Source organism: Electrophorus electricus, chromosome 10 (assembly GCF_013358815.1).
Source record: "Electrophorus electricus isolate fEleEle1 chromosome 10, fEleEle1.pri, whole genome shotgun sequence".
NCBI classification, from domain to species: Eukaryota; Metazoa; Chordata; class Actinopteri; order Gymnotiformes; family Gymnotidae; genus Electrophorus; species Electrophorus electricus.
In genome coordinates, this window is record NC_049544.1 from 5,277,039 (window position 1) to 5,295,912 (window position 18,874).

Consider the following 18,874-nt stretch of genomic DNA (forward strand, 5'->3'; position numbering starts at 1 on the left):
CTACCAGAGCGCTCCATAGGGATTCTCCTCCTCAAAGATCCAAATAAATAAATGAAATGAACCCATCCCTGACATCACCATCACCACACATCCCATTGTGCTTCAATACCGTTGTTATTATTATGTTTTACATTCGGGTTAGTGTCATAAGCATTAGAACTATGATAATGTCTTCACTTATATGGAAGGCCGCAATTATAATTCACAGTATCGCAAAAATGTAAATACTTGTTCTTACACATTATTTCTCAACTTGCCAGGCTTATTTATACTTTTCTTATTATTTCAGCAAATAGAATATATAATCTTTAACATAGACACTAGTTCAAAGCTGCACCCTTGCATAAAAAGTATGTATGCAATGCGTGTGCAATTAACACTCAAAACACATTCAAGTGATGATAAGATGCAATACTAGACTGCCAGGGTCAACCTAATCTTTGTCAAAGTAGTACAGAAGAGTATGGCCATCCATTTTGATTAGTGGAAATTATTTCTAGAAGTTGCTTTTGTAATTGGATTCTTGTAATCGTTTTCTTTTCTGATACTCACTGAACGTCCACCGGGCGGTCTGGCTTTATGTGTAGTAACAGATGACGAGTGAGTTGTTAAAATTATCGATACAGCTACAATTATTTTTAAGCACTACTTCATCTGTCATACGAAGGAAAAACTCGGAGTCAGACAAAGCTCAGTAAAGAAGCTGAGAATGTTCTGTATTAATCTTTATAAATCCGCTCCTACACTGTTCCTGCGATACTAAAGGGCTTTTTTTCCTTCTTCTTACAAATCCCACAGGAATACCGTACAGTTTATCCCCATGGCGAATGTCACTAAAAGTGTTCGCCATATCCATTCCTCAGAAGCCATCTACCACCTACTGAATTACTTAGCATAACAAGGATTGACCCTCCTTGGCATTAAGTATGTCCACGCTACATTCCAGTAAGTTTCCGTACACTATGGCTCCTGATTAACAAGCCCTTTATGTTTAAAGTTGTTGCGTATAACCACAAAGATGTGTAGTACAGAAATGGGGACATTCTCGTCTTTAATGAGTGAAGTGTGCTGAAGGAAGCAAGTCGGGGTGAAGAAGAAATTGCTAGGTTTTACCAGGCCAACTGCCATTCGTTAGCCGCCGAAAGGAGGAAGCAGCCATGTTCCCTGTGTGTCCTACAGGGGGCAGTGCTCTCAAGTAAAAGGACTTCTGATTTATAGCAACCACCCCACCTTGGTCTCACTGGGGTTCAGTTATCATCTATTCAGCACTGTTTCTCAATCACAGCCTTTGTCGCCTTTAATGATTAGACTGCTCATTTTTTAACCTTTTATTATATTTATCTTCTTTGATTAAAATGCTTTCAGAAATGTGCAGAACTATCAAATTTCATCCAAGTCTGTTCATAAGTTTGCCTAAATGTAGTGTTCTTTTTCTGTACATTTTGTATTAAATCTGATGTAGACCAAGCACTACTATAACGTTTTTTCCTCCCTAATAGACAAATAAATCAACATAGGCTACACTACAGACCAAAAGGTTTTGATGCAATTCACTTTATGTAATATCCTCATTAACTAGCCTTTTCTCACTAAACAGTTCAATTCTATAGGAGTGCAAATGATCTGGCCCTGCTGTGGGACCAGATGTTTTTCTGTAGTATACCTTGCTGTCTTGCCCACCTAAGTAATGCTGGCAAACTTTTAAAGTATGTTTTGGAGTCATGTTCTGCTGCATGGTAAATTTCTGTCCAATTAGCCTCAGTCCTGCTTCCTTTATTATTCCTGGTCTGTAGTCTAGCTATTTAAATATGTACGTGTCTATGTATTATAACCACAAATGTCTTATTACAGCATATATTTGTCCATATAGTTATAGACAACACTGTGAACTGCATTCCCTTTTGTTATTTACATAGATATCTTTTTCAACGCATCAGTTCGACACATACATGTACGCACACAACAGAAATACTGGTGGAGAAATATTATTAAATGTAGTTATAGATTTTGCACACAAGTTATTTTGTTTATTTCTGGTCTATTCCTGAATTTCCACCAGAGGTCCACAAGTCTGTAATTGTGAGCTGAAGTGTAGAATGACTCAATAAAATAATTTTTCTTATGTTACCTATTTTGACTAAAACATGTAAAAACATGGGTCATATTTGATCTTTGACATATCTGTGAAATTCAGGTTGAATTTTCATGAGAGGTTTTAAAAACAAGGTTGAAAATATATAATGAAGGTTTTAAAAACAAGGTTGAAAAACATTTGGCTAAATGCAGCAGTGATTTTTTAACCCTTATCCTCCCAGGTGCTTCCATAGGTGCCTCCGCACCCTCAGTCCTTGTGCACATATTCCTTTAACATTGCTTTTAATGAAGATACTGGATAATTCACAGTAGTTATGTAGAGGTTAACAAACAAAGGAATTGTAGTAATATGCAATGTTTAGTAATGAACAAGGTGACCAAATTCTTTATACTCTCCTTCAGTGAAACTCACTGGACATGCCTTGTTACAGAACAAGTGCTTTATTTCCATACTGTAATATAGCTGCTGTGATCTCACATCTGTACATATGCATACACAAACAAATGAACAAACACAAACATTCAAGGCATTAATAAACATATATAAAATGTACAAAGTTATGCAAGCATGTTTGAATTCATGTGTAATAAACCATGAAGATTAAAGCACAGAAATGAACAGACACACATTTGAAGACCGCAAGTGCTACACAAACATTATTTACAAACATGTACCAAACATTTACTCCTTTCAAAAAGAAAGGTGGTTGCATTACATGAGCAAGACTACAGAAATGAATGAGAATCTATACAATATTTATAGTTTTGTTTCAAATGATACTTTGATACTTTTAATAATGTGTACTCAGTCCACCACCTTACAAAAAATACACACGCATACAAGCATTCCTGCATACACAATTATACCTCCATTGACTCAGACTGCTAATACAAAAAAGGAATTTATCCACCCATTTAAAAAATGACTAGCGTTTAATTTGTCGAATCAACAAACTGAGGCTACCATCCGTTCTTTTCTTCTGAGAGCACTTTTACCAGTCATTCCAGTTGAGTGTGTTTTGCTCTCTGGTGAAGTTGCCCTCAGAGGACATTAACCTGATCTGCTGTCATTTGAAATGAAGAGACAGAGAACATGAAATATTGCAGGACTTTTGATGGTTGTTTAGAGAGGCCCAACCAATACTAAATGTATCCAACAACAAACATATGGTCCTCCACAGGGACTCATTTACATCTTTTATATATATATATATAAAAAGTGTCCGTTCTCTGCAGCGCTCAACATTCTAGAGAACTTGAATGTGAAGGCTGAGATTTCTGCTCAAATATAACACACCTATTTTTAGACTGGAGCAAAAATGGCCAAATTACTGGCCTAGCTTGCTGTCCAGAAACTACAGTGCAGAGCTGAAACTCACACTGAGATGAAACCCATGTACTGTTATCAGGTTTCCATTTAACTGTAACAGACCATAATCACAAGAAAACAAACAAAAAACCTTTTTTTTTTAAAGCTGTAGGTAGCAAGTGCTGGTTTAAGTTACACTGTTCATTGGTTAGATAAAGAGAAGCTACTGCAGCTGACCAAATGCACATGCGTGAAAGAGGTCTTCAAACTCTATAGAAAACACCATTGTTCTATTTCATTATTTCCTACTGCCACCGGCTACCTTCACAGTGTGAAAAACTGGTTACCTACAAAGTTTCTCAGATAGAAAGATGGACATCTGAAAAGTTTTAAAGCTATAAGAGTCTATCCCAAGATATGAGGCTGAAGTGTGAGCAGAAAGCAGTTCCCCTATTATTCCAGTAGGGGCTCCTCTTTTTTTTTTGGAGGCAGGGTAGGGTAAAAAATCTCTGGTGACATTATCCCCAGAGGGCGACAGTGGCTGCCTCTCGCTGGTGTAGGAACAGAATCATCGCTGAGTCTTCAATATGGCTATTCCACCCTCCGCGTCACTTGCGGAGGTCAAAGTGCATAGACAGCTCCGTGGTTTTCTCCTCTCGACGTGGAGGTCGTTCAGCACCCTCCTGCTCCGGGCACAGTGCTGCGCAGAAAAGGTAAAGGGGAATCAAAAGGTCCCATTTAGGAGGGCCGAGGAGTCCTCAACGATCTGTGAAATACACGAAACAGAGTCCGGAGCTTAGCTGCTGGAAGAAAGGCCCTTTTCCTGGAGGGGCGGAATGGGGGTGGGGGGGGGGTGGGGGGGGTCATTTTGACGAGTCTGTCCTCCTTAAACGCACACAAATGAGTTTTACTCCAGCTTGGCCATGAGTGCTAGGGAAAACTCGAAGAAGGTCAAGGTGCTCTCATCACAGGCCTCCGCGGTCTGAAGCAATAAGCAAATGTCCATCAACACCAAAAATGAATCCCTGACAAAACCTCGATACAACCAAGCAGTTCCTCCAAACTTTTACAAAAAAAAAAAAAAGCCTAAGAATGTCACAAAAGCTTTTTCACTACAACCTGATTTGAAAATAAATGCAATAACATATTTAAGGTTTAACAATGACTGACATTCTTCTGCATAATGAGAAAGACACAGAATAGTTCAGGCACATTGTGAGATTTGGAAAGCATAGTTTAGATCAGTACCCATTTAGAAATAGTACAATGCTACATTCTCTTAGATGCAGAAAACCGAACTAAACTACTACATCATAAGTCAAAGTTAAAGGGAGACAGCTAATTAATGCAAGCATATTATGGGTTAAGCCCTACTCAGACATTTAAAGACACAGTGGCCAGCTTCAGGTCTGTGACTATGCAATCCTGAGGTAAAGAGGTCCTTTGCACAAACAGCCCAAATAAAGACACAAAGGGCAAAAGAAGAAGAGAGAATTCACATTGGAATGTCTTTAAAGGAAGAGCAAGCTGCTATGTAGATCTCCAGTGCAGCATATTTCCAGGACTTCCCACAGACCTCCATAGAATCTGCTACAGACTAGTATCCTCTATAGACTTCTGTCGAGGTTTTGCTTGGTCCACGTTAAGCACAGCTGCTCACACGAGTTCCTGCACATTCGACCTGGATGCTTCTTAATCTTGATAACCACTTCGCCATCTCTTGGGTCAGATATACCACGCGATCTTATTTTCAGAACGGGACCGCAAGAGTTCCAATGAAATTTGAAACTGAATATTACATCTGGCTTTCAGAAACATGTGCAGACTTTTCTGCAGTTGCTACTCTGTACACGGGCCATGCGGGACAGTGGTGCAGGACCAGGAATGGGCAGCTCAGAGACACATTTTTCTGGCCAAACTTAGAGCTGTAAACACCCACATACAGACTTTCTAGTCTGTAGTGTTATGCCTCAACCACATATTAAACAGAATGATGACCAAATGGATCTAGATGCACAAAACGTCTTGGTACTAGTTCAGGTTTTAGCATTTGGCTTGAACACCTGATGAGACTCATCCACTCTGAGCGTGAACAGAAACCCAACGCATGTTCAACAAAGTTCGACATGTCTAACATTCCAACAGTACTTCATATTACTGACTAATCACACCAGAGAAACACTGACTTTCCAAGTGATCGACCCATGCTGGTTTCACATGTTACTTATCATAGCTGAGAACAGCAGAGCCAAACAACTGCCAAGCAGGAGAGGAAAAAAAGAAGAAGATTGTGGCGAGATGATGAATAACATCTGGGAAATGTAGAGATGATTACATTGTTGAACATATGTCAGAGAGAAGTATATTGCTTCCATTTAGCATTATTATCAATACATAATGAATTAATAATTAAGCAACTGACTAGACAGGACATTGCAAGAGGAATAGAAGCACGACGATCATGAATCTTTAGTAGAAAAGGACAAATCAAATAGAGTTAGCTTTGTTCCAGCATTACAGTTCAGAGCAAAGACAAAGCACATAGCATAACTCCAATCTGACTGTGTTGCATAAACGGGAAGGCAGTAGTATCTGACAAAGGGCCAGTCAGTGAATCAGTGAAACATACGAAGACACAGGAGCCTCTGAGCTCTGTCCTTCTCTGTGAAACCATGGCAAGCCCTTGACTCTGTACCTAATGTGCGAAAATACGCAGTGCCACCCAGACGAGCACTGGATCAATGCAACAGGCTTCATTCTTTAGGCTAGTTCCGAACAACAACCAAAAACTAAACACAACGCGGGATTTGCATGGACTTGACGCATACGAGAGGGAGGGTTGTCACAGAGCTGCGGAGGGGCGTGTCGTCAGAGCTCGTGGTGCTGCTGTCAAGAGCGGCCGTGTTCGGGGGCTCGTCTGGGATGCGGCGAGGCTCTAGTGGATGGGGTTGACGTCTGTGCGGTGATTGGGCGCCGTGCTAGAGGTGGAGATGGTGTTGTGCTGGATGACTTGCTGCTGGGTCACAGGGGTGGGGCTTCCTGCCGGACTGCTCTCCGGACCTGCGGTCAGGAGGACGGATCAGATGATGCCAGTTCAGGAGCCTGGGTTCAAGCCCAAATATCTAAGCCCCCCCAAAATGACCATAAACTTAAATGTTTGAACCTGAGCAATGGTGTGGGTTTGGAGCAGACTCTGGGCCTACATATACATACTCAGCGTCATGTGCATTACCAGGGAAGCAACCAGGTAAAGTGACCTGCACTAGCACCTGCGGCCATGTTCCTTCTGCCCCTCATCTCATCTCTTACTTCTCTCAACTTCATTTGCCTCACAAGCATTGCATGCTACACCTAAAGAATGAAAATGTTTTCAGGTTATTATCTGCAACTCTGCACTTGTCAAATGTACCTGGAAGACATGTGGGCCTAATAATGTGGGCGTGGACTGTGGGTGAAAGGTAGGAGGTATTTCTAGTAAAGTGGCTGGTAAATGTATATGGATAGCGTCATTGTCGTTTAGTCTGTCTGTCATTAGATCCATATGGTCTTGACACACGATAGTGCGTCTCTTCTTCAATCTTGAATCTCGGCAGCTTGCTTAAACTTATCAAGCCTTTTTGGGGAAAAAAAATCCACGATTTATCTCCTAAATATTGGTGACGATACTTCAGCAACTCTAGGAGGAATAGAGGAGGAAACACAAGCTCCGAATCACTTGTGACATTTAAGCACACGAGGATGGGTCTGAGTACCAGACAGGAAGATTTATGTCAAAGCCAATGGCTAAATGTCACATTCTGAGCAAAATCCACTTGCCGTGCCTAGACCTTTAAAAAAACGACTGTAATTTCTTATTGTGTGCAGGACTATCTGATTCCGGTGGTTACTGCGCAGACTGCACCCATAATGGAGTCTTTCAGTGATGGGGAAAATGAGCGGGTTTGTCCTGTTAGAATGAGATCAGGGAGGAGCTGTCTGCATACATGTCGAAATGCCACAAGTATCCGTATCAGCGGGTGTGCCCCTGCAGTGTGTGCGTGTGTATCTGTATCAAACGTAGACTCCACTATAAACATCAGCCTTTATGCAGCGTCACTTCAGGCGCTGTGTGTGTGTGTGTGTGTGTGTGTGTGTGTGTGTGTGTGTGTGTGTGTGTGTGTGTGTGTGTGTGAGAGAGAAATAGAGCTGCACCACTCACTGAGGTAACCTTGCGACTCCTTTTGCATGGCTGTGATGGGACAGTCTTTGTGTGTGAGCAGGAGCTGCTTCAGCTGGGTGACCTCATTCTTCAGCATGCTCACTTCATTCTGCCAACAAGAAGGACATCAAAGGCCCAAAGGCCACTTCAAGCACCCCTCAGAACATAAGGCTGGAAAGGGCAAACAGTTTGCTAGCGTGTTAAACACAACCTTGGAACACACATGGCAAAAGGTTGCAAAAAAGGATGAACTATATACTGATTGTTTACTGACATATATATGATATATATGAGATATATATATGTGTGTGTGTGTGTGTGTGTGTGCTTTATATAATGCTTTCACATTAAAGAAAAAAAATCCCAGGTTTTGCCACAAAGTTATTATATTGTTCACTGATTACATAGTGCAGCTGTAGAGTCTGGAATCATGACGTTTTAAAGTATGGTACTTACTGCAAGGTGTCATAATTGTTCCCTCTACAATACCATTACATTTCTTCATGATGGTCATACACAATTTTTTTTAAAGAGTACTGGCTAGGGAACAGACACACTTCATAAAAGATCACATATGTCTATTGTTGGGAGTTTCCTTTAAAAAATCATAATGAACGTGCAAAACGTTGTTATAGTTATAGTCACGACTAGTAATGGCATCTTATGAAGTGAAAATTTGAACACGTGACATCTTAGTGGCTGCCATATGAAGAAATAGACTTCAGGGATGCTCAGCTCCAGGAAACTCGGCCACGTCGTTGAGTTCCTGGAGTAAATCTTAGTGAGCATGAACAATGGACTCGTATGAAGGTGCCAGGGGGCTGGGAGCATGTTTCTGCCCCACCCCACTGAACTATGTGGCGATAAAGGAAAACAAATCTCATAAATATGCTATTTGTTTTCTTAGTGTCCCTGGAAACTTTGTATTAGGGAGAATAATGGGGGGGGGGGGGGGGGGGGGGCAGAGCACAACAACAATAACAAGAACAAATCCAGTAAACTCTTTCAGCGATCTTCTCTGTTCACCTCCCCGTGTTATTCATTGGGATCTAAGGTTCAAAGGATCTAATTCTAAGATCCTTTCATGGCTTCACTGATATTTCTTGTGATTACGATTATCTTGTGATTACAGCTGAAACCATGTAAAGATTTATGTAAATGTAAACAAATGTTTAGATTTACATACATTTATGCTGGCCAATGGCTTTTCAATTATCCATCAACTGTAAAGAAAAAAAAAGGTTTTTCAGGCTGCTGTAGCCTGTAGGAATATGAGGGCTTAGGCCAAGTGGACACCACACGACTATGTGAAAAGCAGACACGTGAAAGCCGGGTTCTGAGACTTCAAATCAGATCAGAGAAATTGATTCACATTTGCTTGAACGGTTCAAAGAGTTCGTTGCATTGCACTGCACCATTTACCTCCAGCTCTCTTTGAAGAACAGACAGTCCTTACTGGCCAAGTCTCTCCAGCCAATTCTTACTCAACACTTTCCTTTTATTTCTTTTTTCCTTGCTTCTGCACAATCGAGTGCAGAAATGGCCACTGCAACCAGTTGCTCAGGCTCCAATTTGACATACAGCTCACGTGTAATTTTGTGAAAGCGCAGTATTCGCCAGCGATCTGCTCAGATGAAAGATCTGCGATCGCTCGTGTAGCGTGCCCACCCCTACAGGTCGCTGCTGAGAAATACTGTGTAGTGTGAGCAGTATAGTGATTGTGAGATTTTGAAAGTTGTTGAGTGTCCACTTGGCACTGGCTCAGTGGAATACACAGGAAAGCCCACAGGAAGAGCCATTCGTCCAGATGAAGAGCACGTGAAGGCCATCGAGCCAGGTGTGAAGGGCAGGGCCATGTGTGGGCGGGCGGGAACGTGGCCCGTACCTGCAGCTGCATGTTGGTCTGGGTGAGCTCCTCGGCCTTCTTCTCCAGAGACATCACCCACACTTTCCTCTTCTGTCGGCAGCGCGTGGCGGCCGCACGGTTCCTCTCCAGGAACTTGCGTCGGCGCTCGTCGGGGTCCTCGTCCACCACCCGCCTGCGGCGCCCCCCGCTGGTGGGTGGCGACTGCATCGTCTGCGTGGGCTGCATCTGCTGGCCGGCCGGGGACAACTGCGAAATAAAGTCAAACCAAAACATGCTGCTCAGCGTGTGTAGCTGCGTAAGGCCCTCCCTCGGGAAACACCCCCTAATCACCCTCCCTTCCACCCATCCATCACCACAGACCTGCCCCTGTCAACCAGACATCCTGGCCGCTGGCCAATCACCTGTCTAACATCTCCTCCTCGGGCGCTGCACCCAGCACCCTGCGGCCTTGCGCCCACACCTCTCCGGCACTCCTGGGAGGTTCCAGGAAAACAACACACGCTCTGTCCACGTGTCCCTGCAGTTCCATGATGGACGTGCGTGTGAGAAATGGCCTACTTTACAGGGCCACCCCGCCCTCCTAAAGAGGTGTTGGGCCCCAGTCCACTCAGACTAGCGCTCGCAGGCGGCCGGGAAAGCGGGCCTGCTACCAGCACCACGCTGCCCACAAAAAAGCTCTTTGAGGCGGACCTGGCAGCGGCTGGTACTTGCAGACCTCAGATCGTTGCAGGCAGCGCTAGGGTGGTGGAAAATGCAGTGCCTCTGATGGGTGGTGTGGATACAGGGCCTCTTGTTTGGTTTAATAATTCACTGGAGGCAGAATTTCTGAATCACAAAGACACATACTGACTAGGAAAATTCCACAGAGATCAGTGCTGAGGTCAAGACCTGAAATTCTTTCTCTTTTTTTACCATTTGGCTTGGAAATACCAGAAATTCTCCATATCGGGGTAAGGACCTGGAACCTGGATATTATTTTTCGGAACTAACACTATGTTCTAGTTTGCACGTCCCAAAACCATTGCTTTTTTATCTTTTAAGAAACGTTTCCATGCTTTCCATCTACTGGCTGCTATAATAACAATGCATAAATGTGCATCAGAATTAACCAATAGAGTTTGAAAACAAAACCTCACCACTCAAAATAGAATTGTATCTTCGGGTATGACAGCTTTGATACAGCACAATCATTCTGCTGTAGTTCAGCTCTATATTATGAAACAGACCTGTGTGACAAACATGTACACTATTCCGCCCTCACCCCCCCAACTCATTTCAGAAAAACTCAGTTCAGCTCGGCAGAGCCCAAGTCATGTCATGTCAACTCAATCGAAACTCAAACTGACATTCAAACGGACAGCAAGCCAAACATGGACCCGTCCCATCCCCGGCTCATTCTAATCAAACCTTCTCCAACCCGACCCTCCCCGCTGCTGGGTACCTGGGATGCGGCAGAATGCATGGGTTGGTGGGGTGAGGTCTGGTGCCCATGCGCAGGGTGTAGGTGGCCTGGGTGACTGTTGGGGTGCCCGTGGCTCTGCGGGTGGTGGTGGCCAGTCTGGGGGTGACTGTGGTGGTGGGCGTGGTGAGGGTAGCCGTGCGGCGGGCCCTGCATGTGCTGGTGAGGGTGTGAGTGCAGGTGGTGGTGGCCGCCCTGCTCTTGACGTGACGACATCATCTCCATCATGTGACCCATTGTGTTCATGTTGCCATTGGCGATGGGCCCCGGATGGTGAGCCAGTGCAGCTTTCAGTCTCTTTGGAGAAGAATGAGAGAGAAGAGAGCAGCATTAGGGTCAAGACTCATTCAGGGCAGAGAACATGGCTGTCTTGCCTACGTGCACTGTTGCCGGGGTGTTTCGCAGGCTCCAGTGAAAGGCACCTTCTTTCAGAACACTTAGAAGCTGCACCTGAGCTGCTGCACATACTTTTTTTTTTAATTTTATTAAAGCGTGACCGAAACAGCCCCCACAGCTGCAACGGAGCACAGCCGGGGCTCCCGAGTGACCAGTACGCTCCTCCTCCCTTTCAGGCGCACACAAAACTGGGAACACAAACGTGGCTCTTCGGCGGGGCCGCTTGCCGCTATTGACACCCCGAGCCGCGGTTTCCACCGCTCCCTGCATGCGCGCAAACACGCTCTCCCACAGTCTGTCATCGCGCACCGTAGGAGCCACACCCCAGCAGGGTCCCGCTCTGGCAGCGGCGCCGTCCGGTGGCCCCGTGTTCTTCTTCCCCCTCCCATCTCCTCCCCGCCGCCGCGGACGTGTGGTCCACTTAAAGGTTTCGCCCAGCACTCGGCCCTCGAGACGCTCGGTCAAAGTGCCTGTGTTCAGCGCTTGTTTACCTGCTTGCTCTCTCTCTCCCCAAGCTGTTTTTCTGGGCAGGCCTGTGAGATGAGTGAGGACTATTAGCATGGACCCGAGCCTTGAGCTGCCAAGACGCAGACGCTGGTGCGATTGGCCTGACAGCAAACAGAGGCAAAGGGAAAGAAAATAAAGAGCATCTATGTCTGCGCACATTGCCCTGGTCTTTTAGGTTTGCGCTGGAAAGTGCGAGTATTTTTAGAGTGTTGAGTCTACAGGGTATGCGGTGTTTTCATTTAGGCTGCACAGGTAGAGCCATTTTCACAGGAAACTGATCTGAGACACACCGAATTATAAAAAAAACAAAAAAACAAAACAAGAGCGTAATAAGAATCTTGCAGAACGAGGAAACGAACAAATATATCAAGTTCTTTATTATGCAGTCATGCATGTGACAATAAAAAGTCACTCAGGAAGTCTTTTGGTCTTTCCCTCCAACTTCCCTCGACTAGTCCACTGCCAACCTGTTCCATCTCTCTCTCTCTCTCTCTCTCTCTCTCTCTCTCTCTCTCTCTCCCTCCCTCCCCCTCCCACTCTCTTGCTGTCAGTCAGAGGGAGAGTCCATAACTCTCTGCAACAGGCCGCACATGGAGTCCTCCGGCCAAGAGCTGTGGCCAGCTGGCCCCAATCACAACACAGCATCATTCGTCTATCCATCCTCCCTTCCTCTCTGTCCTCCTCTCCTCCCTTTCGCCGTCATCCTTCGCTCACCACCAATCTCTCTCGCCCTCGTCTCTCTGCCATGGCTCCGGGGAGGGGTGGGCGTTGGGCAGAGCCCTTTTCCAAAACGACCGTTCTGCCCACAAAGGCTGACGTTTCCTCTCCAGGACAGTCGGCTCACATTGGACAGGATATAAAAACATCACTGAATCAAAGTTTACACTGACCTTTAGGCCTTCAGTCAGATCACGGTTGCTATTTAGCAAAATAAAGCCAAATTGAAACCCAATTTAATGATGTGCAGGGCTATTGACGATTGGCAGATGCTTCTCTCCCAGCTCAGGAAAGCCACTGTGCCCCTCCTGAGCCGTTTCCATTCCCACGCTTCTTGGAGCTGCCGTCCACCATCACTGTCTCCGTGTGTTCGTCTCCCAGCTGCACTGCTTACCCCACCCACGCTTTGCCCCTTGGCACCCACCCTTACTGCTGCTTCACCACCAAACTCCACCAACACTGCTGCGAGCCAAACATAGCATTCACCATTACCACTCCCAACATGAACCACACACACTACACTCAGGATGCTCAGTTGTGAAAGAAACCCCACAACAGCCTCTAGCAGAGCAGTTATAACCCACTTGAAGCAAAACTCCTCACACCTTCACTGCCCACTAACTAAACATTTCTAACCACACACCCCACCAACCTTTTGCTTCATCCCTTAAAAGTTCCAGAAGACCCAGTTTCACCACTTCCTTCTACTAGGTACACCACTCACAAACAACCACCTACAACCAGGGGCAACAGGACTCTCTCTAACCACCACTGGCTTACCATGTGGTTACTAAAGAGACTATATATAACAAACTGTACGTCTCAGATAAGGGCACAACTTCGCAACTGTCAAACCGATGAGTTTCCTCAGCAAACCTTACAGCTGAGGCCACGTCTTAATCAGGGTTCCCTGATCTCTCGCAGACACTGACTCTGCCTCGTTGTGTGTGTTGGTTTATTTGGTCGCCAAAGAGACCATTTTGAGATTTTTACCAAATTGTCACCGACTTTCCTTTGTTTGCCCTCTCCCGGATCTCGTATATTTGTTTACATCTCAGCCAAATATCCCGAGGATGTTTGTTCTCGGCCATAGTACGATTTTGAGCTGTAATAAACAGAGCACAAATCTGCACTTTCCTTAAGATTATTTTCTTGGAATAGGCCTGGAGCAAAGCAGAAGGAATATTTCCTTTCACCACTAACCACCCAAACTTAGAGAACAACATTTACTCCGCCATCTGTGTTCTTTCTCAGTTGTTCAGCAGATCATTCAAACAGTTGTCTTAGATCTAGATATATAGACATCCCCCCGTGTATCTTATTAAATAAATAGACTTATTTAGGCTTGAAGAGAGTGGAAGCAATTCTGTGAACTTCACTATGGGTTCAAAGCCTTGCACATATGGTCGAGTGGTCTGTGAACACAAGACCTGTGGCTAAAAAGCAGGATAGTCGCGGATGTCTTTTCAGCTCTTATTTAACGTGTGTAGGTGGGACCTGATACGCGACCCCGATGGCAGGGACAAGCTGGAGTGTGTCACGACCCTCAAAGCGAGGGACCGTCATTCATCCATCCACAAGCCAGACATATTGGGGTCGCAGGGCAGAAAAACACCTCTGATTGATTGGACCACCCGTCAATCAGCAGCAGCCTTGTAGCAATTGTACCGACGCAGCTGTGCACCTATCGCTCCCTCCCCCATCCACCAGGCAGGCTTCCTGCGGTTCCCACGGGGTGGAATGCCACTGTGTGGGGCCCTGATGGGGCGACTGACATCCGGCTAACGCAGGCTGGAGCACTGCTCGCTCTCGGCTTGGCTCGATGCCAGCTCATGAAGACAGGAGGGAGGCAGGGAGGAAGAGAGGGAGAGTGTCTCTTTTTTTTTTTTCTCCGTGGAAGAACTATCCATCCATCATTTGCAGGGAACCGAGAGTGCGGGCGCTATCAGCGTGCTAATGCAATCACCAATCACTCCAGCTTGGTGCAGGCCCCCAGAGTCCTGCCCAGGGGCAAGTGCTGAATGAGTGTCTACCACACCACAGAGGGATCCAGACCATGTGCAATAGCACACACTACACAAACACACACCTCACCACTGCTTCACACTCACTACATTCCTCTCAAGTACACTCTTACATTAACTTAATCCATACGGTACTTCAGGTTTTCTCGGAGATAATGTAAAATAAAAGTGTACACATGAGCACAAAGCCCAAGATACAATTCACAGATCCCCAAATGGGAATCTGTGAGCAAACAACCATCTCACCCAATCCTCAAAGTAATCTAAAAACCTCGGCAATCTCATAGACCCGCAACAGAAATATACAATACAAGGAAACGCCTTACCAAAGTATATGCTCAAGCAAGCGGCAATATTTGGGCTCAAGAGAGTGTGATTTTCCCGCTCGGACCGGTAAATCTGAACCTCGCCGGGCCACTTCTAATATATCCTGGGCGTATTACGCACATCCCAAGACAGCGTGACGTTAGCCGAGAGCCTAGCTCAGCACAGTGGAAAGTGCATGCGGCGGCCCGGGCGGCCACGCCGATGAGGTGTAAACAGGCATTACAGCAGCAGGGACTGGCTGGAGCTCTGCGCGCAGACCTGAAGCAGCAGCTGCCTGAGCCGCTAATGATAGTCCGGCCTCACCGTGTCACATCAGAGCCGCGGCTAAACACCCATTATCCCGCTGCAGGTGGAGGCGTGCAGCAGCGGGGTCTCACGCTTCTCCCCTCTCCACGTCCTACAGCAGAGCTGCTCAGCTCCAGCCCTTGGTTCCAAGGAAAGGGAAGGTGGAAAATCGGTAATCCCTGGCTTCCAAGGGCTGTGATTTGAATGCTTATGCGCTATGACATATATTAACTACTAGCGATTACAAAATCCAGAACTGAATTTTAGACACGTAGTCTAGAATTACAGACTTCAGTCATTTAGGGTCATATAACGAAACGTGACCGAAACGAACGGCACTCAGCCAGTGAAGTTGATGCTAAATGTCACAGACTCATAAGGTTTCAGAAGAACAGGCAAAGAGCCAGTCTGATGCTCAACATAAAAATATGTCTCAATTTAGTTATGTTTTAATAGTATATACACATCATTTCAAACTTGTACGGATGGTCTAAGCAGTTTATGAGGGGAAAAAAAATAAACAAATCTTGCCAGGGTTCTCTCACTCCTTGATGATGTAAGCACATATATCATTCAATTACTTGTATGTCTAGGATGACTTAAGGCAAAACTAGTGTCTACTTTCCACCATTTCATCTGTCACCTTTAGCCCCAGACCTCTGACCTTTCGGTCTCCCACAGTGGCAGCACAGGTGCATAATGGCCCGTGAATGCTAGCTGTTCAACGGCACTTTCACTGCAGCGCCGTGCCTTTGATGAGACGTCACGGGGAATGTTCAGCCACGCGTCCTGCCAACAGGTTCGGGTTACGCGAGATGAAGGGATGACTTCATATCAGTAGAGGAGTGTAAAAGAGAGAGGGAGTGCCCCGCCCACTGCTGGGGGAATATATCAGACCAAATGAGCTCAGAAGGAAAAGGGAGCCCCTGGGTAGAAGTGGAGCCGGGTACACACCGTGTGTGAGAGAGAGAGAGATTCACTGCTCTTTCTTTGTATCGCTCCACTCGTCTTTGCTCTTTTATCTTCCATCAGCTCTTTGTCAGTTCTTCCAGCTGTTACGTCGTTCTGTTTTTTTACTCCTTTTTATCCCCCTTTCCCCCTCTGATCCTTCACTCTTTACTCGTTATGCTCTTTTCTATATGAAAATATGTATATGCGTTTCTATATGTAAATATGAAGTCAATAGGGCGCAAAAGGCTCTTTGCATAAGAAGTATGTTTAAGAGTTCAAATTAAACAAAAGTGACAGTGGATGGCAAGATATTTAAATATACACATGTTATAAAAAAAAAAAAAACATCTACAGGGTAACATTACAAATATTACTTGAAAAACTGAAAGAAATTCAGAATCTGGTTTTGTACTGTAAAGTCAGTTTAAAGGAACCATCCACGCACTACATAACTGCAAAAAACAATGGGCAAATTAATAATCATATGAGTTCCCTTGACCAATGAAAAGGAAGAGAATGTTCCTTAGCCAAAAAAAAAGGTTAAGAAGAACCATAATGTCTGGGAGCAAAACCAATTGCTAAAGCTCATGAAAGGTCCTCATTATTTGAGCCCTTGCAACAACAACAAAAAACCCAACCAAAAAACAGAATATCAGCCATTTTCCCTTTATGTGTAATCTGTTATCTTAGCTCTGGATGTTGCACAACCATTCCTTTACATTAAAATGTTAAATATGCTTTATTTGGACTTACCTTACTTCATTCATGTAAGCATTTAAAAATAAAACTTTCAATGATGCTTTATATTATTGTTTTTATTTTGTAGACTGCAGAAGAATAGTCTATGGATATGTATTGTTTTTCATTGGAAGGACTCATTTAAGGTTTGTGTATGCTACTCCTTCCGACTGATTCGAAACTAAAGGAGTTAGGAGTTAGGTGAAGTGAATGAATTTATCGAACAGAATGGGTTAACTCTGCAGGAGTTGACTCAGCTCTAGCGAACATACCGTGCCTATGATTAGCGGTATTAGACTAAAGTATTTGATGTGTGCCACATGTATATTTCAAGCGTTTTCCCTTTGCAGCGAGGGGAAGGTTAAGGGAGACCGAGCCATACAACGCTGGAGTCACGCGGCCTCGTAACTATTCCAAGCCCTCGAGGAGTGCACTAGGCTTTTGTACGCGCTCCTTCTCATTGCATCAATCCGAGTCCCAACTTTCCTGGCATGGTTTCCTGCTCCCTGTGAGCTCCGGAGTACGAGACGCCCATCTTGTTCCCCACTGGCCCTAAACCTCCGTGCTACTCACAGAGAGGCTCTCACTCTGTCTCCGTGGCTTCGGCGTGTGCCCACGCCCCCATTAGCTCATTTAATGAGCCCTGTAACCCCCACCACACCCCTCTACCCCCACCCCCTCACCGCTCCGTCCTCTGCCAACACCACCCCACTGCCCCTTTAGCTGTTACAAAGCCGAGGACTGGCTCATTTCTTTCGGCTCTCCCGGAGGGAGAGGCCCGAAAATCTGGTAGCGGCCACGCTGCCTCTTGCTGACCGTGAGTGCCGTGTCCAATCCGATTTGCCGAGCAGCTACAAAACAGGTGTGAAAGCAGTCGTGAAACAGCCAGAGGTTTCATGAGTCAAAGCGCTCCGGGTAAACATGCTAACATGTAACATCAGGTCCAGCGTGATACAAATAAATTGTTTTGGAGTACGAGAAACAGCCTTTGATCAGTACGTTTGATGAATACAAAACCCCATGCTGACAGTGGATATACTCGCAGAGTGAATGGGTACCTCCCTAAGTAGTATCACATACATTTCTGTGACTGGGAGTAAGCTGCAAAGCAAACTAATCAAGACAGAGCAAGCAAAAATACAACCATGAACGCTGACTGATGTCAAAAGTCAAATTAGAAAGCAGACTGCACGTCCACTCTACAAATCAAACTTTAATCAAGACCATACTGAACTTCTGCTCTTGGTTATGCAGCCATGCACAGACTTAGCAAGCGCGCTCTCTGTGACTGGTAGCACAATGGATGGCACTTTCAATGGAAGCTGCACAAAACCAATTTTTCCTCAAAAGACGAAAGGTGGGGGGGAAGCCATCCCGAGCCTCAGGATGGCACGCCGGGTGATGCAGGGGCTCGAATGTAAGCCTAATCAGGCTCGGTTAACAAAAGCACAGCCATGCGGCGGTCTGGAGCCAAGCTAGGCTAAGCGACCGTAATCAGGGCTGCTCTTGGTGCAGACACAAACATCCATCACTGCACGCTGCACACACGCACACACATGACACTGGAGAAGTCCGGGTCCTCATCGTTCCATCCAGATTAGTTACAAGTTGGGGCTTAAAAGAAACCTCTCAGTTGACGACCCCATGGATCGCGTAACTGTGAAAACAAGGCTGATTGTACCTATGGTCACCAGCTTCACGGTGACGGCATAATTGAGAAATGTCTGACTTCAAAGCTTAGCAAAAGTCCAATCAGTGGTTATGTTTGTGACTGCGGAGGTTACATTTGGTACTGATCTGTGAAGAGTTCGGTTCGAGTTTGGTTTGATTTCTCGGTAAAGAATTGGAGTAAAGAACATTACCTCAGACCAAAGCAAAGCTTGTTTTAGTTCAACCTGGAGCTACCTGCAGGTAAACGCTTTGCTACGCTTAAACACAGAGCGATCCTCATGACGTCGGGCGTGGCAATCAGGTGATGAGTTAAGACAGATGTGTCACAGGC

At 45.3% G+C, this 18,874-nt stretch overlaps 1 protein-coding gene across 6 annotated transcripts in view; it reads right to left on the bottom strand.

Annotated features, from left to right (window-relative positions):
• Positions 1–2,519: 2,519 nt before the first annotated feature.
• Positions 2,520–18,874, bottom strand: part of creb5b (cAMP responsive element binding protein 5b) — a 47,700-nt gene continuing 31,345 nt past the window's right edge. Inside the window, exons 8-12 of one of the 6 annotated variants that reach the window (XR_003409972.2) lie at positions 10,910–11,224; positions 9,487–9,714; positions 7,602–7,710; positions 6,232–6,463; positions 4,013–4,169 (exon numbers count right to left, since the gene is read on the bottom strand). Coding sequence is in view for 4 of the 6 variants with exons in the window: in XM_027000035.2 (XP_026855836.1) it covers positions 6,339–6,463; positions 7,602–7,710; positions 9,487–9,714; positions 10,910–11,224 (777 nt within the window). In the remaining 2 variants the exon portion in view is untranslated. Of the gene's footprint in view, positions 4,170–5,830; positions 6,464–6,672; positions 6,755–7,601; positions 7,711–9,486; positions 9,715–10,909; positions 11,225–18,874 lie in introns of those variants that run through there. The other 5 variants (XR_003409973.2, XM_027000037.2, XM_027000036.2 and 2 more) reach the window with 5 other exon arrangements.